Source organism: Cervus elaphus, chromosome 14 (assembly GCF_910594005.1).
Source record: "Cervus elaphus chromosome 14, mCerEla1.1, whole genome shotgun sequence".
NCBI classification, from domain to species: Eukaryota; Metazoa; Chordata; class Mammalia; order Artiodactyla; family Cervidae; genus Cervus; species Cervus elaphus.
In genome coordinates, this window is record NC_057828.1 from 45,538,097 (window position 1) to 45,565,146 (window position 27,050).

Genomic DNA, 27,050 nt, shown 5'->3' on the forward strand with positions numbered 1-27,050 from the left:
GATCGTGGGGGCAGCACCTTAATGAAACAGATCAAGACCTTGTTCATGTGGCAACTACATCCTCTATAATGTAGACATTTTTTTAAAAAGTCTTTACTGAGTTTGTTACAACACTGCTTCTGTTTTATGGTTTGGTTTTTTGGTCCCAAGGCATGTGGCATCTTAGCTCCCTGACCAGAGATCAAACTTATACCCCTGTATTGTAAGGCCAAGATAGGACTGTCAAGAAGTCCCCTGAGGAGAGATGGTTTTTTAAAAAATAATATAGAAGTGCTATGAAGAAATGAGTATAGATGTCAGAAAGAGGCAGGAAGGGTGTGTGTGTGTGTACACATGGAAGATGTGTGTGTGTGTGTGTACACATGGAAGATGTGTGTGTGTACACATGGGAGATGTGTGTGTGTGTGTGTGTGTGTGTACACACACGGGAGATATGTACATGTGCGTTTATACACAGGAGATGTAGGGTCCTAGGCTTTGGGTCTAACCTTGTAGGAGAAGGGAAATCACTGGAGGTTGGAGGACAGACATGGTGGGAAGATCCTGACTTATGACCAGTAGAAATAAGGGGAGAAATATCAACATTTTTCACTATTTTGTGCTCAGTCACTCAGTTGTGTGCATTTGCTAGTTTACTCTTTCTCTATTCACACAGGCTCATGATGTTCAAGATCTAATCTCCTTTACTGAAATATCTAAGCAATGAAAAAGAATCCCAATAAACAAAAGAAAAAGAAAAATGTCTTTCTCGTCACCAACTTCCTAGGAAACAATTAGAAAACATTTCCTCAGAATAATTACTTTATCTTCTTTTTTCCTCTGTTATCTTTATTATAAGAAAACTCTCATTTCACTTATTTTCATTCCTTCAAGAAGTAGCTCCTTATAACTCATATAGCTTTTTTCATAGAGTACTACAAAACATTCCATCCAGAAGGAATGTCGTCTTTCTTTTATTAATCCTTATCATAACCACTATAAATAATTAATACAGGACTGTATGTCCCAACTATCTCTCAAAAGATGTACAAGCCCTTGACTCTACTGGGCCAGCAGAAAGGGAGACCAATACAATCCCTGCTGATAGCTGCTTCTACAGCACTGACCTTACTGGACAAGAAGAAGGTGTTAAAATTGCTTACTTCCAAGTAAATAAAATTCTGAGATCAATTAGACAGGGGGAAAGAAAAAGTTCTTTGCTGATCACCCAAATTAATAAGAATTTTTTTTTGCTACTTCTTGGTTCTGACCCTACGTGCATTCTCATGTTCTTCTCTATTTGTTTCATGTGTTAAATATGATTATGCCCTGTCCTTTTAAATTCCTTTTGATGTCTATTCAGAATTTATAATTTCTAAAACCTGGACAGATGAGATTTCATTTTAACAGACAGCAAAGTACCCGCCAACCAACCGGAGTGGAATTTTGTACTTAAGAAGGAAAATGTTGGCACTTTCTTGCCAAGGAAAAGAACACATACATAAACTCTGGGCAGCGAAATAACTGCTAAGAAATGAGAATAATCCAAGTCCTACTGGGCAAACAGGGAGAAGTCAGAGGCAACTCGGTGTGCTGGGTGGCATGTGAGATCTGGACTCCAGCTCTGCCTTCTTCTAATTATGAGACTAACCTCCTTGAAGGTTATTGCTGAAGCTGAAGCTCCAATACTTTGGCCATCTGATGTGAAGAGCTGACTCACTGGAAAAGATCCTAACGCTGGAAAAGACTGATGGTAATCGGAGAAGGGAGCGATGGAGGATGAGATGGTTGGATGGCATCACTGACTCAACGGATTTGAGTTTGAGCAAGCTCTGGGAGATGGTAAAGGACAGGGAAGCCTGGTGTGCTGCACTCCATGGGGTCACAGAGAGTCGGGCATGACTGAACAACAACAACCACCACCTTCCTGAACCTGCCCACATTTCCTTGCAGTAACTAGAGGCCCTGCTGTGAGGATCAGAGGGATAACGTACGAACACGGCCGACAGAGCACCTGGGACATGATGCTCAGTAACTATTCACAGCTGTGAGTACATAATCAGTAAGTAAGTTTTGTTTCTGCTTGTAGGTGTCAAATCTAGATCTGAGACAAGGCTGGATATTAGAAGTCTAGACAGGAGTTAGGTAAAGCAGCATGTGATCTGATATCTTTGTTAGAGAAAGCTGGAATTAAATAGGCAAGGGAGAGACAGTATTTCCCTCACAGATAACTTACAGTAAAACAGAAAACAAAGCATTTTTATCATGTATAGGAATTGACTCCTAACAAGGATGGCTGCCGCACTACTATGATCATGGAAGAGGATGTCTGTGCATGCGTGCTCAGTCGTGTCCGACTCTTTGCAGCCCCATGGAGCCAGGCTCCTCTGTCCATGGGATTCCCCAGGCAAGAATACTGGAGTGGGCTGCCATCTCCTCCTTCAGGGATCTTCCCGACCCAGGGATCGAATCCAAGTCTCCTGCATCTCTTGCACTGCAGGCGGATTCTTTACTGTTGAGCCATCTACATGAAAAAAACTCTTCTACCTTTGGGAAATTTACTTGAGAAATAGTGATACAACATTTGACCTAATACAAATATCAACCTTTCTGAATCAATATTCAACCCTGTGCCAATATCCCTCTCTCTCTTTATAGACTCTCTAATGATCCTTCTGAACACTGTGGAGTTGAATGTAGTATACCGCACCCCTACCACCATCTCTATTTATAGCCTGTAGTTATTTCCGAATACTGCTGGGCACAAATACCAACTCAGTCCAGATGAAACTTCAATTTAAAAGCAAAATTGTAAGATGATGAGTCAGAGGCTTAGAGAGAAGGTGCTATTATATTTTTTTGCTCAAAGTCACCTAGAAGGTCTAAGCCATCTTTTTCACTCTGCTTTCAGGGGTGAAACTTCAGCAATACTGTGAGCTCTGTTTTAGCCTCTGCAGTCATTCCACAGGCTAGGCTGTCTAAACAAAGGGTCTGGCTTCACTGGGGTCAGGGAAGCGAAGTGACTGATTAGCAAAATTTAAGATTAGCAGTGAAGAGTGCTTCCCTGATGGTTCAACGGTAAAAAAATTCGCCTGCCAATGCAGGTGACATGGGTTCAATCCCTGGTCCAGGAAGATCCCACATGCCGAACAGCAACTAAGCCCCTGCGCAACCGCTATTAAGCCTGTGCTCTAGAGCCTGGAAGCCGCAACTACTGAGGCCCTCTTGCCCTAGAGCCTGTGCTCCGAAATAAGAGAAGCCACCACAGTGAGAAGCCTAAGCATCTCAACTAGAGAGCAGCCCCTATTCGCTGCCAACTAGTGAAAAGCTGATCTGAAGCAAACGAAGATCCAGCACAGCCAAAAAATAAAGATTAGAAGTCAAAGCAGAATCACAGTTATAAAAGAGAGTATGACCACATGTTCTCTTCAACAGACGGCCCAGAGTGGGCTGAGAGGGACACATATACACACACACACACACACACACACACACACAAGTCCCAGCCCCTGTGCCATTCCTAAAAAGCAGCAATCCATGCAACTGTACGTAAGAAAACACGCCTCCCAGAGAACATGTTGCTTACATCTGGTAGCCCACAAGAACACTCTCCTAATAAAATAAATGAAGGGTCTCTTATTTTAGATCTTAGGGCAGGTGAACTTGATGTCTACTCTGTTATTCATGTTCTTGACAAATGATTATACATTAAGTTGTTCTCCAAACTTTCTGGGCAATAACTATGAAAATGTTCCTATGTGCCACTTTACCCTCCTGAGAAGGTCCTAATGCTTGAGTACATGTGGAGTTTCTCACATCTGGACTCACCAAGCCACCTCATTTGACTCTACCCTGTATGGATTCAGAGCACGCCTCTAATTAGGGCTTATAAAAGTTAGTTCCTAAGCACCTAGGCACATGCAGAGGTAAGACTCCATTCCTCTGATACCTGGACCCAAACTGGACACAAGAAAACTCATCACCACCACCACCACCTTCATCATCACCATCATCATCATCATCTTCTTCATCTTCGTCACTACTGTCCCCAGAAAGTGCGAGGAAGAGGAAGGAGAAAGGACTGTCGTACATACTACCGTGACAAAAGCAAAAAAAGTCATCAGGGAAAAGGGAAAACAAAGAGGAGGAAAGCTTTTACAACCGCTGGCCTTTTAACTAAATCGTAGGCTACAAGTTTTGTCTACTGATATGCAGAAAAATAATTCACCTAAATTATATAAAGGCCAGGAAACACATGATGGGAAGGAGGGCAGTGGATTAATGGAGTTTGGATACTGCTTCTTTCTAAGGGGCTGAAAACAAAGCGTCAAGGCATAACTACTGGCCAGAGGTAAGGTATCTGCCCACTCAACCCCTTGGTGTGGCTCTATCTCAACTATGATCGGTAACAGTACACAAAGTGGAAAGTGGTTCTGTGAGCCCCAGCTCTCAAATATAAGCTGCCACAGTCTCTGAAATTCATTTGTCATGAGGAACGATATGTGCCCTTGATTTTGAAAACTGAGTGACTTCTTCTTATTTTCAGGAGGAAAAGTGAAGGGGAAGAAAGGCCCTCATAATTGAGCCACCCATACTTTCTGATGCGACAGAACCCTGGCAGAGCAGGGACCTGGGGCACGAGCCTACCCAACTAGTTAGACACGTGGGTTAACAGCCCCAAACAGAGAAACATAGGTAGTGGAGGTCAGCATCACATGACAGTTCTTCCAAACTGTGTTAATGTCTTCTCCCTGCACTGCAAACACGCACCCGCCTCTCCTACTTCGTAAATAAATACCTAGGAGAGTTCCTTAGGGAGGAGGGCCGTCTGCTGGGGGCACTCCCACCGGGGGAGGCGGAGAGTAAAGGTGGTCCTGTGCCAGGGGGCCTCTGTCGGGAGGAGCTGGTGGGCACGGCTTGAGGGCTACTGGCCGGGGCGTACAAGCCTGGGGAGCTAGACAGGATGGAGGTGCCCGAGGATCGCGAGGCAGGAGAAGATGTAGACCCCGAGGGGTGGGTGATAGTGTAGGGCCGGTACCGCGGAGACGAGGGCTGGCTTCCCGCAGGCGTCCCCGCAGCACCAGGAGGACAGAGGGAAGAAGCGGGAGGCGTAGTCGCCTGGCTGGCTGCCCGGGAGGGGGAGGCCAGAGGCGGACTCATCATTGGCACAGAGCTCCAGACACTGGTATTGGGAGCTGGGCTAGTCTCATAGAGGCTAAATGATTTGAGAAAGGGAGGAAAGAAGAGAAAATTGAAGAAACACTTGAGATAAATAACTAAAATGGAAAATAGCATGTTTTTAAAGAACCATATAATTACAACCTCATATCTCTAAGCATTCCAGTATACAGATCTTTTAGAGGCTCATCGAAATAACTGTAATCTAACTGCCATGCTGTTTTAGAAGCCAGACTTACAATAAGAGAAAGCGTTCTTTCCAAAGAACATACTCTACAGCTATTTGTTTCTAAAATTTAATTTACCAACAGCCTAACCATGAAAAGTCAAGGAGATCCATCTGGAAAAGACCATATCTCTTCAGTGAGTCAACCACATCCCCCAAACATAAGACATTCCATAATCTGCATGATGCAGGCCCCTGAATGAACGCTCCTTTTTCCTACGTACTTCATGGCTATTTTACCACCAGTGAGATGTGCAGAAAGAACCACACTGACCTAGACAAAGAACTGGCCCCGAAGGAACCCAGGTTGCAGAACATGGGGCTCGTTCCTGGGTTGGAGCCGGTGGTCAGCATGAGGTTTCTGTCTGGTGACCGAGCTGTCGCTGCAATTGGCTGGGAGGTGGCTGTCAGGCTGGCAAATGGGTTTTCATCTCTGGTCTGAGTTGACATCATTAGCACTTCCATTAAAATCTGGCCAATCAAGTCCTTAAAATCAGAGAACACTGTTGGAAAGGCAGAATAAAGAGGAGGTTATACATGGGTCTTCATACACACAGTCCTTGAATAAGTCAGCATAAGCCAGAGATGCTCAATGTGCTACTTTGGACTGGATTCTCAAGTAATAGGCTGTCAGGCTGGCAAATGGGTTTTCATCTCTGGTCTGAGTTGACATCATTAGCACTTCCATTAAAATCTGGCCAATCAAGTCCTTAAAATCAGAGAACACTGTTGGAAAGGCAGAATAAAGAGGAGGTTATACATGGGTCTTCATACACACAGTCCTTGAATAAGTCAGCATAAGCCAGAGATGCTCAATGTGCTACTTTGGACTGGATTCTCAAGTAATAAAAGCCGCCAGCAGAAAATGTGGGGAAATCCAAATAAGGTCTGGAATAACAGTAATATCTTAGTTCTGACAGATATACTATGATTATGGAAGACGTTGACATTAGGGAAAACTGAGTGATGTGTGTATAGGAACTACCTGCACTACCTCTAGAATTTTTCTGTAAATCTAAAATGTTTTCAAACAGAAAGTTTATTAAAAAAAAAAAAAATTGAGCCCAGTTGTTGAGAGTCACTGCTGATACATATTAACTATAAAAAGAAGCTACCTCCAACTACAGAGGTTAGTTTATCACACTGGAAATGCAATTGGATTAATATTTCTTCACCTATTCATGTTTATATGCAGTGAAACTATGAAGTACAAAGTTCAAAGTATTTTATGAAGGTCTAATATTTAGTTGCCACCTGCCTTTCTGGAGCAGATTCTGTTTTCTAGCCTCCTTCTTATTCTTTGCAGCTCTTGATTGCTATAGGTCTTTTGTTGTTATTCAGTCACTAAGTTGTGTCTGACTCTTTTAGGACCCCATGGACTGTAGCCCACCAGGCTCCTCTGTCCACGGGATTTCTCAGGCAAGAATGCTGGAATGGGTTGCCATTTCCTTCTCCAGGAGATCTTCCCAACAGGGATTGTACCAGAGTCTCCTGCATTGGCAGGTGGGTTCTTTACCACTTGAGCCACTAGGAAAGCCCATTTTAAATATCACTCAATAAATAAAATGTCTAACCCATGTAAATCTTACCTGATTTGTTACTAAAAATTACCAGATAGATTTGAGAATCTTAAGATTTACAATAATAAGTGGCAGGATTTTGAAACTCATAGTTGTTAAGCTCAACTCTACAGTCACAATTAAGAAGATCCCAGTAAAATCAGAAATAAACTATCCATCTACCTGGAACACAAGAGACATTTTTTTGGTTTGCTGTGGAAGATAGGCAGCAGGGAAAAGGAAATGCAATCTCCTTGACGTTCATTCACTCATTGAAAGTATATCTACTGAGGGATTATGAAGTGCAGGCGCTGCAAATACATGGGGGAGCAAAACAGACAGAAGTCCCACCATCAAGGAGGTTGTATTCAAGTGAAATGCAAAAGAAGACTCCAGTGAACTTCCCCTCCGTTTTCTGTACTCCAAAGCAGGGGTCCCCACACCCGGGACAGATATATGGTCTGTGGCCTCTTAGGCACTGGGCTGCAGAGCAGGAGGTGTGTGACAGACAGTGAGCGAAGCTTCATCTGTATTTACAGCTACTCCCCATCGCTCGCATTACCACCTTAGCCCTGCCTCTTGTCAGATCAGCAGCGGCATAATAAATATAATTTCCTTGAATGGTCCCCAAACCATACCCACAACTTCACCTGTGTAAATACTGTCTCACATGAAACCAGTCCCTGGTATCAAAAAGGCTGGGAACCAGTGCTCCAGAAGACTGCTATAGAGAAGAGTGCAAAGTACTCTGTGATGCTGGTCTCTTGCTAAGTTTTATTACTTCAAGTGTGGTTTAGTACAGCCTCTTAAAATAGAATCCTGTAAACACTGCAAAATATCAGTATGTTTTAGTTTGCTAAAGCAATTTAACCAAGCACATTTACTCCACTGTCTACGTATGACCCGGGAGGCACTTACAACAGGTGCCGGTCACCCTCTCAGGATCCCTGCAGACCACCCAGCATGCTCCTGCCCGGAATATAAGAGGCCCTAAAGCTCTCTCTAAGCACCTTCTTATTGCAAAGGAAAAAACTTCAGCCCTGAGACAATGGATACTATTAACTGATACACAGTTTTCCTTTGGATAAATCATTTTTTTTAAAAAAATTTATCAATAAGTGGAAAGTAGACAAACAGCAAAGTCTTCATCAAGAAGTATCCCTGTAATCAAAAATACAACTACAGAGCAAGACAAGGTATGTGGACAGCAGAGAAAGACAAAAAAGTTCACATTCTGTTTTTCTACGAAGGGCTCTGAAATGAGACAGTTGAGCCTGATTCCTACCTTCTTTTGGGTTCTGCTTAAACTGTGCAGAAAGAGAAGAAAGGAAGATCACATCCCTGTCCCGGTCCTTCCAGGAGACACGGAAAATCTTACAGACCAGCTGTAAGGCCTGCTCTTCAGACACTTCAGAACCTGATGAAGGCTCCTTGTGGGGAAGAAGATTTGGGGGTTAATTTCAAGCAGTAGGAAGTGTGAGTTAGATTTCAATAGAAATTCTGATTCAATTCATTTACAAATAAGGATATTTTAGAAATGCAGACAATTCACCCAAGATTAAAGGAAAAATAAACTTGTTACTGTGACTTCAAAGTTATAACCTGTGGGTCTCATTAGCTTGTAACACAATATATGGCAGGGAATACAAAACAGTAGGACTGTTATCAGGAATTGCCAAGGAAGACACGTGATGAAGGATGCATCATTTATTTCCCACTTATTATTCCCATTTATTTTCTTTTCTGAATGCTAAAAGACCAGTTTGACATTTTAGGTATATAACCAATTTTTCTCTAGAAATTTTTCCAGATTTTAAAGTTTCTCACTATTTTTCATCACAGATAAACTTTGTAAGATTCAAACACTACAAAATAAACACTGCATCTCTAAGAGGCTATAGTCCAACTTCTAATAATGCTGCTGAACACTAATAACTTACTAAACAGAAAGGGTTCTAATTATCCATGCCAGTTCTATACCATGACACATACCCACAAAAACCAAAAATGTCTTTTTTCAAATATAGGGAACTAAAGCTCAGATGGGAACAAACTATAAAAACCTCCTGTTTCCACTCATTCTTGCTTTAATTCCTGATCATCTTCCTCAGAATGACGACTTATTTAAGCTCTAAATTCATTGCTATCATTTACTGATTAAAAAAAGCACCTGAAACAAAGATAAGTGAGGGATTTTTATCAGGTGAAAGGACTAAGCTACACTTCCACTAATAAGGGTGATCAAGGCTACCCATATTTCTTCAAAAGAAAAAAAAAAAACCAATCACCTAAATAGGATCTGCTGGTTTGGCATGGTCCTCTCCAACAGACTTTTACAGATAACAAGACACGAGGCAGTGCTTATTTATACTGTGCATGTGAGTGCGTGCTTAGTCGTTGGATTATGTCCAGCTCTTTGGGACCCCATAGTCTGTAGCCTGCCAGGATCCTCTGTCCATGGAATTTTCCAGGCAAGCACACTAGAGTCGAGCAGGTTGCCGTTTCCTGCTCCAGGGGATATTTCCGACCCAGGGATCAAACCCACGTCTCTTGCGTCTCCTGTATTGGCAGGTGGATTCTTTACCCCTGTGCCACCTGGGATGGCATTAACTGTACCTAAAAACAGAAGCAAGGGCTTCATCTCTTACCAACCTTATCACCGAGGCTCCTTTTTTCTCTTCGGTCATTTTCATCAACCTCCATATTTTCGATTCCTGAATCCACATCCACCTGGGACATGCTTTAAGTATAAAAGACAAATCAGTCTTTTACCCTTGATAAACCCACCCCAATATCATAGCTGCTGGCTGAGGAAGTTATCTTTTTTTTTTTTTTGGCTGCACCGCAAGGCCTGCAGGATCCTATTTCCCCAAGTAGGGATCGAACCCAGGCTCTCAGCAGTGAAAGCACTGAGCCCTACCACTGGACCGCCAGGGAGTTCCCTAAGGAAAAGTTCTAAAATATCAATCAAGATCAGTCAGGAAAGTTAAATAATAAAGGTTCATCTTTTTTCTCAATAATTTTTAAGAGCTCTTCATATATTAGGATATAAACATTCCATCTATCATACTTACTAAAAATACTTTTCCCAAGTGGTCATTTCCTTAGGCTCACTTTTAAAAATGATAATAATATTGTTGGAAATATTTTCCTCAAGTTGTCATTTTCTTAGGCTCACTTTCAAAAACAAATATTAGAGCAAATTTTCTATACATACTATTTTTAAATGATATACAATCAATCAGAGCCTGATTACAAAATCTGGTGAAGTACATATATTATTTTTCCTCACATTAAATAATTGTCCTAGCATCATTTATTGAAAGGACCATTCTTTTTACAGTAATATGAAATCATTTATGTCATATGTCCAGTTGTCATACTGTGTCCAGCTGTGTGCAGGTCTCTTTCTGGATACTAATTTCCACCCCATTAGACAATCTGTTTGTCCCTAAAACCATACTCACTACAACTTCACTATAAGCCTTGGTATCTGCTAGGTCAATGCCTCCACCTTGTTCTTCTACCTCAAAACAGTCTTGGCCATTCTTGGTCCTGTGTTCTTCTACACATACTTAACGATCATCTGGACAGGTTCCTTTAAAATACTGTTGGGGTTTTGACTAGAGCTTTACTGACTCTGAAGATCAAACGGGGTAGAAATGACATCTTAATGCTATGGATCTATCCTTGGACAAGGGATGTCTCTCCAAGTATCTATGGTTTTCTTTCAATAAACTTTTCTAATTTTCTCCATAAGTCTTTCACTTCTTTTGCTAAATTTATCTCTAGGCACCATATATTTTAAAATAAAATTGTGACTGGTACCTGTTTAAAAACTAAGATTTCTAATTTTTTGTTGCTCGTGTGTGGTAATGTTAACTAATTTTACATATAAACCTCTCATAAGCTATTTGTTTACTTATGCATTGGACTTCCTAGGTTGATAATCATTTTATCTCCAAATAGTAACTCTGGTTTCTTGCACTCCAATCCTAACTTCAATTACTGCATTGGGTAGGGTCCCATGTTGAATAGAAGAAGAAATAGCAGTCTTCTGTGCTCTTATTCCTGACTTTAAAGAGAATGTTTCTAATTTCTCACCACTGAGTACGAGAGCTATTATAGTATTTCAGTAGATGTCCTTTATGGTAGAATGAGAGGCTACAGTGTGATAACACATACACTCTGCAATCTTAGAGGCTTAACACTATAAGGGTTTATTTCTTGCTTACGCAAAGTCTGATGAGAGTGAAGCATCCTTACTCCATCTTTAATCTATGCCATCTGCAATACACAGCCTCCAAGGTCACTGGAGCAAGAAAAGAGAGGGATGGAGGAGGAACATCGGCTCAACTGCCTTCACCCAAAGGTGACACATGTCACTTCACTCACAAGTCTACGGGACAGACCTAGTTACTCAGCCCCAATCTAACTGCAAAGGAGACTGGACGTTCAGGGGAGCATGTGGAATACTTGGTGAACTCTATCTGTGCTCTACAGTTTAAGGATGCATCTTTCTGTCTCCTGTTTGCTAGGATTTTTATCTTGAATCAATGTTGAGCTTGTCTATTTAATACATAATGGGGTGGATAATATTTATAGACTTCCTCACGTTAAAGTACCCTTATATTCCTAAGATAAACCCAAGCTGGTCATGCTATATTATTTTTTTAAACTAATCTTTTAATGGAATTATCTATACAGAAATGTGCACAGATGGTATGTGTTTGGCTGAATAAAGTTTCACTAAGGAAACATACTATTGTAATCAGCACCCAGATCAAGCAAGAGAACATTTCCAGCACCCCAAAGGTCCCCCCCATGACCCTTTCAATCACAACCATGCTAACCCACAGTAACCACCATGCTGGCACCCAGACCCAGAGATGTTTTGCCTATTTTCTATGTGCTACACTATCTGATTTGCCAATATCTTCAGATTTTTGCAAATATGTTCATAACCATGTAATTTTTACCAATTTTATTGATTACTGTGTAATTAATTTTCTTCTTTGATATTATTATTGTCTGGTTTTGTATATTAGGGTAGTATGAACCTCATAAACTGACTTGGGAAGTTTAAAGATTAACTGAAAAATGTGTGCAAAGTTGGGATGGTGGGAGTACCCACAAGATCATATAAGCAAGGTAATTTCTTCGGAAAAACTGTAAAATACTGATTTGATTTAACTTTTTTTTTTTTATTATTCAGATTCTCTCTTTCTTCCTAAGCCAATTTTGGGAGAATTGTGATCTTTGAGGAACATGATTTTATCCAGACTTTCAAACTGATTTGCATCCTGCATATTTACAGTTTCACAGAGTTCTCTTTTTCAATAACAAGCATTATTGAGTGCCCATTCTAGGCAGGCATTGTTCTAGGTGTCTGAGATGCCAACAGACGAGAGACCAAAAAAATTTCCTGTGCCATGGAGCTTCCGTTCCAGTTAAAGGGAGAAAGATAATAAATATAATAAGCAAAGCATAGAGTATATGATAAATGCTATATAAAAATTAAAGGAAAAAAGAGCAAGGAAAAGGTAATGGAGAAGGCAGGGCTCTCCCATTTAAATGGGGTCACCTCATTGAAATACTACCTAGGCAAAAATAGGAAGGAGGTAAGCCATGCACATATCTAAGGGAAACACATTCCAAGAAACAGCGTTTAATTCCAAGTATTTACTTATATTCTTTTTTCTTCTTTAGTATAATATATAGAGACAGAGTTTTATATTCTCTTCCAAGGACCCCATTAACTGTGACACACAAATGATGGTATATAGTATTTGCTATTGTTCAGTTCAGATTTCCATCATGATTTCTTCTTTGACCTGTATTTAGAAGTATGCTATTTTTTTTTTAATTTCCAGATTTATGATTTTTTTTTAACCCTACATGAATTATCTAACGTAACGTCAGAAAACATTATCAATATGATTCTGACTCCTGAACCCTTCTGGTTGATGGGTATCAGAAAAGAATGTGTATGCTCCAGTGCTATCCTTCATTAGATCAAGCTTGTTAGCTGTGTTGTTTAATTTGTCCACGTGCTTACTGCTGTTTATTCTCTTTGCTCTATTGCTGGCTGAAAGAGACATGTTAAAAATCTCCCATTATATTAGGTATGTGTCAATTTCCTCTAGTTCTATCAAGATTTGCTTTATTATATGTTATTATATTACTAAGTGCATATAAATATTTTGAAAACTGTTATATCCTGCTGGTAAACTAAACATTCATCATTATACAGTGCTTACTTCTAGTAATATTTTGTAACTTAAGGTCTAATTTATTAATACATTTATCCCTATTTTATTTTGTTTAGTATTTGCCTAGTATATTTTTCCCTTTCGTTCAGTTTCATGCTTTCTCTAACCTAGTGTTTCAGGTATTCCTTCAGTAAACAAAAAGAAAGCTGGGTTCTATTTTGTTTTTAATTTAACCTATGACTTTTCACTGTGACTTATGGTGATTATTGACATTTTCATTTCTTTTATAACCATCTTATTTTGTGCTATTTGCCTCTTTTTAAAAATTTGTGTTTCTTTCGTCCTTTTCTTTGAATTGACTTAAATTCTCCCCCCTCCCCAACCTTGTTTCATATTCCCTTTACTGGTTTGAAAATACACTCTTTCTATTCCTTCAGTGGTTATTCTTGAAATTTTATGAAGTATTCTTAACTCAAAGTCTAACAGCTTGCCACTATCCCCTCTCCCAAGTAGACAGTCACTCCCCTTCCGGCTTTATCTGCTATTGCTGTTCTGTTGCTAGTATGTAAGATCGGATTATTTACTTCTCTCTCCCTCTATTATTTCATACACTGTTATTACTGTCTTAAACCATCAGTGTTCAGATTTAGCACATATTTATTATTTTTCTTAACTCATCTTTCCTCCCTGCATCTCAGACATTAGTCTTGAGTTCATTTTCCTTCTTTTTTTTTTTTTTTGAGAAAAAAGTGGTTTATTTTTCTTCATGAAGTATAGTTGGTACATAGTATTATGTAAATTACAGGTGTACCATGTAGTGATTTCCAAATTTTAAAGGTTATACTACATTTAGAGTTATTATAGAGTATTTGCTGTATTCCCCACTCTGTACAATATATCCTTGTAGCTTTTTTAAAAATTAATTTTTATCAGAGTACAGTTGCTTTACAATGCTGTGTTAGCTTCTACTGTATAGCAAAGTGAATCAGCTACATACATTTTCCTTCTTAAATGCGTCTGTTAAAATCTGGGGTCTTCTTGTGGCAGACCATCAGTTGTTCACATTTGTTTTTTAAATCTATAAATATCTTTATTTCTCCCCTTCTCTTAAAAGATAGTTCCACAAATACACACAGTTCCCAGCTGACAGTTACTTTCTCTCAGCACTTAACACTGATTCCATAGTCCTCTGCCCTCCATCACTGAGATATCTAACTACTATCCTTTCGTAGATAATCTCTCGTTTCTCTTGGCTGCTTTAAATGTCTTTGTCTTTGGTTTCCTCCAAGTTAACTATAAAATGTCTAGATACAAATTTCCTTTTATTTACCTTGCTCATAAGTTATAGGGCTTCCTGAACCTGAAGATTCCTATATTTATCAACTCTAGACAAATCCTCAGCCATTTATCATTTTGATAATGGCTTTCAAATCAGCAGAGCAAAAAATGATGAAACAAGGAGAGAGGTGAGAAATCTCCCAGTGTGCCTGCCCTCTCCTTCTGATACTTCTATTAGATATACATTAAATCTGTGTCTTCTTGTCCTCTGTATTTCTAAACATCCTTCATATTTTTCATCTCTCTTTCTCTTTGTGGTGCACTCTAGGTAAGTTCTTCAGCTCTATCATTCCATTTGTTAATTTTCTCTTTAGTTATCTTAACCCACTGTGTTTTACTATCTTTTCATTTTTAGAAATTCTATTCGGTTCTTTTTCAAATGTGCTTGGTTGTTTTTATAGTTGCTTGCCTCTTATTCACATTTTCAATACTTTTAAAAATTTAGTTAAACATACAAATTTTACGTTCTGTATTTGACATTTCCAAAACCCCAATGAGTCTAGGTGAATAATTCTATTGTTACTGATTCTACAGACTCTTACACATGGAGGCTTTTTTCTAGTATGCTTTTTTTTTTTCTTTAAAGTGAAACAAGTAGTGTTTATTAGGAGGAGAAAGACTACGTGTGGATAGACACACGGGCAGACTCGAGAGAGAGAGTCGCAGAGTGTGCTTTAATTTTTGACCATGAGTTCATATTTCTTGGAAATTTTTCTAAGGAAATTCTCTGAACGCTTGGATGATTTATGTTTGTTTCTGCTAGATGCTTAAAGACATGAAAAAGTCCACTGTATATGACAGTTCTTAGCCTGAGGTTTTTCAGACTACAACAGTTAAGTGTAAATTTAGGTGCTAAACCCACATGAAAATTACCCACTGGCCATGAAATTGCAGAGTTGACTTGAGTTTTAAAAAATTCATCCACTCAAAAAAAAAAAAAAAAAATCATCCACTCAGAGCAAAGGTAATAAGAACACAATTGTTTTTCCTCTATGTGGTTGATTTTTTTCTACTTGATCTTTTTCCTGGCAGTGTAGTCCTTTCTGAATTTTTGCCTAAAGTGGGTGATCTCTGATCTGGCTCCTCACCCCAACCCAAAGTACACAACACCCCAGTATTCTAACACACCTAGAAAATGCTATCTGTCTGGCCCATTAACAGAAACAGAGGGGGCTGCGTGAGGGCAGAGGAGCCACGGCATGGGGGTCTGGCTGTCCAAGGAGTAAAGGAATCAAGCCCTCAGCCACTCTGTCATCTACTCACAGCACACCTGCACACCTGTGCAACACAGGATGGCTCTACTCCAGGGCACCCTGATCCTCATGGAGCTCCTAGAACATCTGCTTACCTGCCTACACCCTTTCAAACTGTTAAAAAAAAAAAAATTTTTTACCAAGTTTAAAAAAAAAATTTCACCAAGTAGTAAATCTTTGAAGGAATTTTTAGGGGCTGATTTATGTTTGCCAACTTTGTATTTACAAAATAAAGACATTAAAAAATTTTTTTTTTTTTTTACCACCTGTACCAGTATTTCATAAAAGACATTTCAGCACCCAAAATTTAAAAAGGTATAAAGAACATTTCAGAATAATACAAAGACCTTTCAATTTAATAAACTGAGCTCTGATCAAGCTGAGGGCTGGCATGGACCTCTGGGCTGGCATTTGAGGCTACTGGACTAGACACTAAAGTGAATGGATCTTTCCCTTTCTATCCGTAAAGCAGCTTATTGGAAAACTGGCAAACTGGCTTACTTTACCTTTTCTCACAAGAGACTCCATCGATATCCATGCTCTGGGAACGTGAGAGAGACTGGGACTGCGTTTCAAGGCTATTGGAGGGCGAGCTGCTGAGAGAACTGACTCCCTCACTGCTCTGGCTTCGATGGGCTACTCCTAACCAAAAGAGACATAAAAGAGGAAGTCTCATGTGAGATAACATTAAAGCTATTTGTAATGGCAACAGTAAACACACACAATCGGCATTCATACCATCATGAAAGCTGTCCACTGAGTAATTTCTATCAGAAGACTGTACTGAAGGTCCAAGTGACATTAAAATCATAGCAACATCAGTGAGAAACCAGTTTATCAATAAATATCATACGAGGTCAGTAACAACAGAGCTACATCTGATACCTAACACTGACTCCTCATCACCTTCTCTTTCATTAATTCAGATGATGGGCCCTGAATACAAATGAGCTTCCATGACAGTTCAGAAATATCCTTGAAATGGACCAAAAATAAGATATGTTAATAAATGGACAGGAAGACAGACAGATGGAGGGATGAGTGGTAAAGCAGAGTAAAATGGTAAATGGTAGAATAAAGGTGATAGGTATATAGTAAGTCCCCTACATATGAACACGCTCTGTTCTCAGAGTGTGCTCATTAAGCCCAGTTTGTTTTTAAGTTCAACGAAGTTAGCCTAACATAACGGGCCATACAGTACTGTACTGTAGTAGATGTGTAATAGTTTTCACACAGAGAATACATAAAAAACAAACACAAGAAATAAAACATTTTTAATCTTAACAGTACCTTGAAAAGCACACTAGTACCAGCTACATCACTGCTGCTTTTATGCTTGCTTCTAGACATCCTGGGCTTAAATAAAGATACAGTACTGCTGTGCTCCACACCGTACTGTAAAGTACACAAAAGCACAACCATTTGTGGACGAGGCTCGCCCGTGACAATGTACACCAGACGTGCTAACCAACTTACGTGACTGACATGCAAACTCATGTATGGCTCTTTGCAAGTTCCCAACGTGAAGGCTTGTGTGTAGGGGACTTACTGTATAAGCAATCACTGCCAAGTTCCTTCTACTTTGCTGGGCACTTCAAATTTTCATAATAAGATATTGAAAATGTACAAATAGATCCATCTAAGCCACGTCCTTAAATACAGATCAACCCATTTATTGATTGAACATCTTATCTTGCAATAGCTTGGGAAAAACAAACATCCTGCCATCCCTGACCTCACAGAGCCTAGAGTGCAGTGAACCATAGCCAGGCACACAGGGACACAGTGTTTCTATTAAAATCTTCAAAACCAGGTTTTTCACAGAATTTTAAAAATTTACTTAAAAAAAAAAATTTACTTTAACTCTCATGAGTTTAATCTTGCTACAAAAAAAGAGCTTACCCAGGCATTTTCAGGCAATGCATACTATGTTGCTGAAAAGAAAATGGCTCGTTTTAAAAAACAGAACAACTTGAGTTATCACTTGTAGCTGAAACAACTATCAAGTGGATTAAAATGTTAACCCTCCCAGCATCCCAAGAAAATCCACTTGATAACTCTTTCATATCTCTCTTCTTTGAAGACTTTACCCATTTCTGATAGCAGGGTTTTAACATGTATTTATTAAAACTTTTTCAGGACTCAAAAGGGAAAGAGAAACAAAATCTTTACCATTCACAAGTTCAGTTCAGTGGCTCAGTCGCGTCCGACTCTTTGCGACCCAAGGAACTGCAGTACGCCAGGCCTCCCTGTCCATCACCAACTCCCGGAGTTTACTCAAACTCATGCCCATCAAGTCGGTGATGCCATCCAACCATCTCACCTTCCGTCGTCCCGTTCTCCTCCTGCCCTCAATCTGTCCCAGCAACAGGGTCTTTTCAAATGAGTCAGCTCTTTGCATCAGGGGGCCATAGTTTTGGAGTTTCAGCTTTAACATCAGTCCTACCAATGAACACCCAGGACTTATCTCCTTCAGGATGGACTGGTTGGATCTTCTTGCAGTCCAAGGGACTCTTGAGTCTTCTCCAACACCACAGTTCAAAAGCATCAATTCTACAGCACTCAGCTCTCTTTATAGTCCAACTCTCACATCCATACATGACTACTGGGAAAACCATAGCCTTAACTAGACCGACCTTTGTTGACAAAGTAACGTCTCTGCTTTTTAATATGCTGTCTAGGTTTGTCATAACTTTCCTTCCAAGGAGTAAGCATCTTTTAATTTCATGACTGCAATCACCATCTGCAGTGATTTTTGGAGCCCAGAATAATAGTCAGTCACTATTTCCACTGTTTCCCCATCTATTTGCCACGAAGTGATGGGACCGGATGCCATGATCTTAGTTTTCTCAAAGTTGAGCTTTAAGCCAACTTTTTCACTCTCCTCTTTCACTTTCATCAAGAAATATACGCCCCAACCAGTAACGCTGAAGAAGCTGAACAGTTCTATGAAGATCTACAAGACCTTCTAGAACTAACTATTCATAAGTAGGTTTCAGTAAAACATCAAAATCATCTGATGTAGTGAGAATTCTGAAATAAGCTTAGAGAAGATTGTAAAACTTTAAATAATTAATTCAAGTGTAAGCATCACCAATTCAATGGACATGAGTCTGAGCAAACTCTGGGAGACAGTGAAAGACAGTGAAGCCTGGCATGCTATAGTCCATGGGGTGGCAAAGAGTCAGACACTACTGAGTGACTGAACAACAACAATCCAAAATAAATTCCCAACAGACTTTTATTGAAGGAGCAAATAACAGAGCATCAACAATGTCCTTAAGAGAATCTCATTTTACCTACCACACTCAAAGGTCTGACAACTTTTTAATAAAACAGTAAAGTTCAACAATTTTTATGGGATATCAGTTTAGCAGCCTTTAAATCTCTATAAAAACCAGTCCTAAAATTAAACTAATAATTACAGTAAGTTGTTTAAAATACTGTACTTGTAATCCAGTGTACTATGAGCACTGTGATATACTATAAGTACAATAACCCTATACTCATAGAGTCTCAGAGTATACCATATGGCATAAGATAATCTATTTGCACTATTTTTATGAGACAACAAGAATATCATCTGATATTTTTTTCCTGAACCTTTCACATGACATTCATAAGTATCAAATAGGGCAAATCTGCCCCAGAATTTATGTTTGCCAATGCTCCCCAATCTCTACATGCCATCTAGAATCTAGGAAGAACCCTACTGTTTTCTTAAATTTAAAAAACTGAAAGTCTCAGACTTCCCTGGTGGTCGAGTGGTTAAGAATTCACCTGTCAACACAGGGGACATGGTTTTGATCCCTGGTCCTGGAAGACTGCACATGCCGTGGGGCAAATAAGCCTGTGTGCTGCAAGCTACTGATATCCGAAGGCCCTACAGCCCTTTCTCCACAGCAAGAGAAGTTAATGTAATGAGAAGCCCGAACATCACAGCAAAGAGGAGCTCCTGCTCACTGCAATTAGACAAAGCCCCCAGACAGCAACAAAGACTCAGTGCAACCAAAAACAAATAAATAAATAAATAAAAATTAAAAAGAAAGCTCTCTGACTTCATTTAGAAGCAATATAAATCAAATACTGTAACTAAAATCAAAACAATATCATAAAATACTACTTTGTCTTCAAATCATACAAGTCTTTTGTTACCTTCAGCCTTTTCCCCTTCTAACTTGAGGGATGGCTGTCAGGGAGCCCATTTCAAGGAATGCAGATTTTCCCCCCTCCCCCAGTCTTCATCTCCATAAAGCCAGACACTAAAGAGCTAAAATACAGACATAAACTTCTCTGATTCTTTCTGAGTAAGATGAGTAAAATTTCTACATGTCAAATCAAAAACAAATCTTTAAAAAGTGAAAGTGTGCATAACAGAATGGAGGAAACCATGTGTACTTAATAAAATATGAACTACAGCCTTTGAAGATGGCAGCTTTCCCCATTTTTATGAATAATGAGAACTTGTTAAAAGTAAAGTATGAATTTGTTTCTACAAAAAAGTAAATAAAAAGGATTTTATTTCTGTAAGAGTTTCCTCCTAATATTGTAGCATTTCCTGAGTGACATTCCCTTTCAGGTATACACTAGACCAGATAACTACTTTCAAGCTGTAACACTAGATCTGTTCCAGGATTTTAGACACACACACTCACACGCAAATGCACAAGCTTGCTCAACCCTAGTATAAAAAGAGGTGCACTCAGCCATAAAAAGGGACAAATATGAGTCAGCTGAACTGAAGTACATGAACCTAGGGGCTGTTATACAGAGTGACCTAAGTCAGAAAGAGAAACACAAATATCGTATATTAATGCATATGTATGGAATCTAGAAAAATGGTACTCATGAAGCTGTTTGCAGGGCAGGAATAGAGATGCAGACATAGAGAACAGACTTGTGGATACAGTGGGGAAGGGAGACGGTGGGACGAACTGAGAGAGTAGCACTGACATAAAAACTACCACGTGTAAAACAGCTAGTGAGAAGCTGCTGTACACCACAGGCAGCCCGGCCCAGCACTCTGTAATAACCCAGAGGGGTGGGGTGGAGGGTGAAGGGGGGGAGGAAGATTCAAGGGGGAGGGGACATACACATACACCTAGGACCGACTCCCGTTGTTGCACAGCAGAAACCAACACAATTATCGTAGAAAAATTATCCTCCAATTAAAAAAAATTTTTTTAATTGAAAAAGAAAGCACTGAGTCACCAAAATGAGCCTTAAATCCTCAACCGAGCTGTTAAAAAGGAAGGGAAGCGGGGTGAGGTGACTTTAAGGCTTTCACCCAATCCTCTTTTACAGATAAGAATATGGAGATCCACCAAGTCTAAGACTTCCCTTAGGAACTTCAGCAAGTCAGAAACAGAACAAAGATTAAAACTCAGGTCTTCTCACCCCACAGAAAATGCTGCAGTTTGCTTTACCCCAAACTGCTGAACAGTTCTTCAACCACAGCTACTGTAAACCAAAGCTATATATGTTGTATACCTTCTAAAATCAAAAAAGAAAACTTGAAAAGACATTAATGTTATAAAAGGAATCATTCATTCCACTGCTAATCAAATTCTAAAGCATTTTACACAGACCTTGACAATGAACTTAGCTAAGTGGTTAGCATTCATGAAACATACGAAGTATAGTTCTATCTTATTTGTCCAATACGAACATCACCCCTCAACATGAGTTAAAATGAACATATTCTAGTCCATAAAGCAGAATGACATATCTGATCATCAGCTAATTTCCTGGTGAAACAAGTTTGCTCTTGTGAATAAACACAACGAAATGGAATTTCAAACCTGTAAAGTAGAACAGTAATATCTAAAGTCTTGGGACAAGAAAACCAACAACTCAAATTGGAAAATTGCTTTGATCTTCATATTTATGACTGGTTCTAAATATGATATTTACAACTGGTTCTAAATATGACATTTATGATTTGTTTTGAATATTCCACAGAACTAATCATGCAGAGAATCATACATCTGGAATCAAAAGACCATGACTGCTCTGAGAAGAAATGGCTGATTCTATGGCTGGGGCAGAGAAAATATAAGATGAGCCTGGAGCGTTTTACAAATGCCAGAAAGACAGTACTCAAAAATCTAACAGGATAAGTATGTCAACAAAGAAGTCAACATGAAAGAGTTCCCAATGGCCAAAATTGGAACAACTCGTATTTTTAAAAAATTGCAGAAATAAATGATATAGCAATATGAATTATAGCTCAAAAGAATAAAATAAGTATACATGAATTCATGCTGATGTGGGCTTCTCAGGTAATGCAAATGGTAAGGAACCCACCTGCCAACACAGGAGACACAAGATGTGGTGGGTTTGATCCCTGGATCAGGAAGATCCCTTGGAGGAGGGCCTGGCAGCCCACTCCAGTATTCTCACCTGGGAACTCCCACGGACAGAGGAGCCTGTTGCACTACAGTCCATGGGATTGCAAAGAGTCAGACACAACTGAAGCAAGTTAGCATACTGATGTAAATAAGGATTAAATAAATAATTGGACAAATGTCCGTTATAGAAGAATTTAAAATATATGTACATACTTGCCCCTCCAGGATGTAAAACTTAGGAATTGGGCTAAACTTAGGAATTCAATTCCAAAGAAATGAGTTTGGAAAAGGAAAAATCTTCCCTTTACAGTGGAGAGACCTTGTGAACCCCAGTTTAACGGGGAGGTGAATGAAGATCAACATCACCAGAGATGTCTGATGAGAAACTTCACCTGTAGGACAGTCCTCCTCCTATACCCAAACCCCAGTCTAATCATGAGAAAAACACCAAGATAAAGCCAAAGTAAGGAAAATTCTACAAAGTACTCTTCACCACTGTTAAAATCATGAAAAACACAAAAAGGCTGAAAAACTGTCACAGAGTAAATGAGACTAAGGACATTTATGTTTAGTTGTTTAGTTGATAATAAAATACTAAGGACAGTCTTGATGAAAGTGAAAGAGGAGAGTGAAAAAGTTGGCTTAAAGCTTAACATTCAGAAAACTAAGATCATGGCATCTGGTCCCATCACCTCATGGGAAATAGATGGGGAGACAGTGGAAACAGTGTCAGACTTTGTTTTTTTGGGCTCCAAAATCACTGCAGATGGTGACTGCAGCCATGAAATTAAAAGACGCTTACCTCTTGGAAGTTGTGACCAACCTAGATAGAATATTAAAAAGCAGAGACATTACTTTTCCAACAAAGGTCCATCTGGTCAAGGCTATGGTTTTTCCAGTGGTCATGTATGGATGTGAGAGTTGGACTGTGAAGAAAGCTGAGCACTGAAGAATTGATGCTTTTGAACTGTGGTGTTGGAGAAGACTCAAGAGTCCCTTGGACTGCAAGATGATCCAACCAGTCCATTCTGAAGGAGATAAGTCCTAGGTGTTCATTGGTAGGACTGATGCTGAAGCTGAAACTCCAATACTTTGGCCACCTCATGCGAAGAGTTGACTCATTGGAAAAGACCCTGATGCTGGGAGGGATTGGGGGCAGGAGGAGAAGGGGACGACAGAGGATGAGATGGTTGGATGGCATCACCGACTCGATGGGCATAAGTTTGAGTAACCTCCGGGAGTTGGTGATGGACAGCGAGGCCTGGCATGCTGCGATTCATGGGGTCGCAGAGTCAGACACGACTGAGTGACTGAACTGAACTGAACTGAAGGATAATGTTAGTTTTGATAAATGTACTAGATATTAACATTCGGGGAAAATGGGTGAAGGACATAAGGGGACTCTCTGTTCTATGTGTGCAACTTTTCAATAAATCTAAAAAGTAATTTTATAAAAAAATTGGAATAACTAAAAATAAACATAAAATATATCATATTGGGTTGGTCAAAAAGTTCATTTGGGTTTTTCAACCCAGTATTACCTAATAATCATAATTACACATCAAACAACACAGTTCATGAGCCTGAGGCAGCGACTGTGGGCCTCCCTGTCATGGAGGACCCTTCACAAGCCCACCTCCTCCCACTAGACAGTGAGCCCTTCAGCATGCTTTAACTGAGACTTGCCCATCTCTGCAGCCCTGGCTCCTAAGACAGTGCCTGCAGGTAGAAAGCATTAAACATGTGTTCATATGCACAAGTGGAAGCAGAACAAAGGCAATTTGCAAGAATAATGCTAAAAAAGAATGTGGGTTAAGTTATTACTAAGCATATTAAAGACTAGCAGTTAGAGGAAAGTGATTCTGTCTCTAACCCAGAGCTCGGAACCAGCCGGGCGGCCAAACGTATCATTTGGCTTCTTGGTTGTTCCTAACAGGCCCTGGCTGCTCATTTCCGCTCCCAAAGCAGAAGATCTTAACCACACACACAGGGAGACAGAACTGAGGGGGTCAAAATGAGAGTAGCTCTCTGACTAGCTTCCAGATATTTTATTTGAAGTGCTTCACTGAGGAACACATAAAGTATGGGTATCACAATCTTTAAAACTATTATGATAACTCTATTTGAATATAACTGGTCTCCTTCGTAATCCTTCATGTTTTATGATACATGCATTTAAAAGTATTTTTTGAGAAGGCTATCCCCAGTTTGCCAAAGGGAAATGGAATGATGACAGTTAAGAAACACAGGACTAGGGGCAAAAAAGGCAACGAGAGAACTTGCCTCACCAGACCTAATAATTCTGTCAAGATGGAACTTGTTTGATAAAGAATTCGCAGGGGAACTCTTGAGCAAGAACGACCACAGCTTGGGAGAGGTCATGACAGCCAGTGAGGGTAAGGCTTTATTGGACATGTTCAAGATGTCCAACGGGTAAACAACAGAGGGAACAGAGGGGAGATAAGCGTAATTCCAAAACAAGACGATAAAAGAAAAGCCATCCCAGAGGGTTAAGAATTTCTGAAGACTAGGTAATCATAGAACGAGCTCAAGATGGGGGAAGGAACCAAGAAAACCAGTCTCTCGTCCCAGTAGTTTAACAAGCACAGATTTTTAAAAGAAAACTAAAGAACATTTTTTCCACTGCTGGACTGTAAGCGCGTCCAGGAAAGAAAATGAGCCTCTCTTATCTCTGTGCTTCCATGACCGAGCACATAGCACATATTGAGCACATATTGACCCGCAATAGCCCTAAGTAAACACTGGATAAGCTGAAATGTAAACGCAACATTATCAATGATGATGACCAAAAAAACAGCTATCATGTGTAAGAAAAACATTCACCATGTTTATAAAGCTTTAAGACAGGCAGAAGCAACATTATATTGCGTGCTAAGTCACTTCAGTCATGTCTAACTCTTTGCAACCCCATGGACTGTAGCCCGCCAGGCTCCGCTGTCCATGGGATTTTCCAGGCAAGAATACTGGAGGGGATTGCCATTCCTTTCTCCAGGGGATCTTTCTGACCAAATCTCTTAGGTCTCCTGCAATGGCAGGCAGGTTCTTTACCACTAGTGCCACCTGGGAAGCTACTACAAGTCATGTAGTACAGTCCCTTCACCCCCAAAACAAGAGGGAACCTTGGACACAGTCACACAGAGGCATGGGCATGAGAAGACTGGGGCAGAGACTGGAGTGATGCTGCCACAAGCCAAGAAACAACAAGGAGTGCCAGCAACCAACTGAAGCGAGAAGAGGCAAGGATTCTTCCTTCTAGCCTCAGAGGGAGCACAGCCCTGCCGACACCTTGACATCAGACTTCTAGTCTCCAGAACTGTGAGAGGACAATTTCTATTGTTTTAAGTCATCAAGTGTTGGATACTTTGCTATGGTGACCTCAGGAAACTAATACACAGGTAGGTGGCACTGCAGAAGCTGGGGCCAGATGGGCGACACAACCACAGGACTCACAGCCAACTTCCAAACCTTCGCTTCTGTCACTTGTACTGAAAGCACCTGGATTAAGAAATTGTTGTTCAGTCACTTAGTCGCGTCTGACTCTGGAAACCCATGGACTGCAGCGTGCCAGGCTTCCCGGTCCTTCACTATCTCCTGGAGTTTGCTCAAACTCATGTCCATTGAGTTTATCCAACCATCTCATCCTCTGACGCCCCCTTCAATCTTTCCCAGCATCAGGGTCTTTTCCAATGAGTTGGCTCTTTGCATCAGCAGGACAAAGTACTGGAGCTTCAGCATCAGTCCTTCCAATGAATATTCAGGGTTTATGTCCTTTAGGACTGACTGGTTGGACCTCCTTGCAATCCAAGGGTTAAGGAATAAGAAGACTGCAGAATAACTGCCTGGTCACTACCGGATCGGAACCTCTTACCACGGGTGGCAGCCAACCCAGTATTTGTCTCTTTAAGAAGCACTTCATTCTGGAACAGAAGTCTTCCCTTCACGCTCAGTGGATAATAAAGCTACCAACTGGCCCTCTGTTTGCCATCCAGGACCACAGAGGGCAAGCACAAGCCATCATCATCCTCATGGAAACTACTCACACTGTTTTCATGAATAAAATGCACACAAGTCCCTGCCCCCATGGAGCGCACACACTAGGGAAGAAAGCAGAGAAAACAGGATACACTACAAGTAATGGAAACAGTGATGGATTCTATTTCCCAGGACTCCAAAATTACTGCAGATGGTGACTGCAGCCATTAAATTAAAAGACGCTTGCTCCTTGGAAGAAAAGCTATGACAAACCTAGATAGCATATTAAGAAGCAGAGACATTACTTTGCTGACAAAGGTCCGCCTAGTCAAAGAAATGGTTTTTCCAGCAGTCAAGTATGGATGTGAGAGATGGACCATAAAGCTGAGCACCGAAGAACTGATGCTTTTGAACTGTGGTGTTGAAGAGACTCTTGAGAGTCCCTTGGACTGCAAGGAGATCCAACCAGTCAATCCTAAAGGAAATCAATCCTGAATATACATTGGAGGGACTGATGCTGAAGCTGAAGCTCCAATACTTTGGCCACCTGATGCAAGGAGCCGACTCATTAGAAAAGACCCTGATGCTGGGAAAGATTGAAGGCAGGAGGAGAAGGGGACGACAGAGGATGAGATGGTTGGATGGCATCACCAACTCGATGGACATGAATCTGAGCAAACTCCAGGAGAGAGTAAAGGGCAGGAAAACCTGGCGTGCTGCAGTCCATGGGAATCGCAAAGAGTCGGACATGACTGAAGAACAACAACAAGAAGTAATATACATGCTAGGTTGGCGGGCAACAAGAGCTCGAGGAAAAAGTGTCTATGTCAGATACAGGTTGAACATTTAGACAAGGTGGTCATCGCTTCTCAGCCTTTTGGCTAAGATCAAGTGTAGACAAGGTGGCCTTTTTGAAAAAGTGACACTTGGGTAAACATATGAAGAGTGGAAGGAAAATGCCG

General features: G+C 40.3%; 1 protein-coding gene across 1 annotated transcript in view; it reads right to left on the reverse strand.

Annotated features, from left to right (window-relative positions):
- UBE4B (ubiquitination factor E4B) overlaps window positions 1–27,050 on the reverse strand; it is a 124,491-nt gene that overhangs the window by 52,668 nt on the left and 44,773 nt on the right. Inside the window, exons 3-8 of the mRNA XM_043924666.1 lie at window positions 16,252–16,387; window positions 9,595–9,682; window positions 8,228–8,372; window positions 5,658–5,886; window positions 4,778–5,194; window positions 3,929–4,072 (exon numbers count right to left, since the gene is read on the reverse strand). Coding sequence (XP_043780601.1) covers window positions 3,929–4,072; window positions 4,778–5,194; window positions 5,658–5,886; window positions 8,228–8,372; window positions 9,595–9,682; window positions 16,252–16,387 — 1,159 coding nt within the window. The remainder of the gene's footprint in view (window positions 1–3,928; window positions 4,073–4,777; window positions 5,195–5,657; window positions 5,887–8,227; window positions 8,373–9,594; window positions 9,683–16,251; window positions 16,388–27,050) is intronic.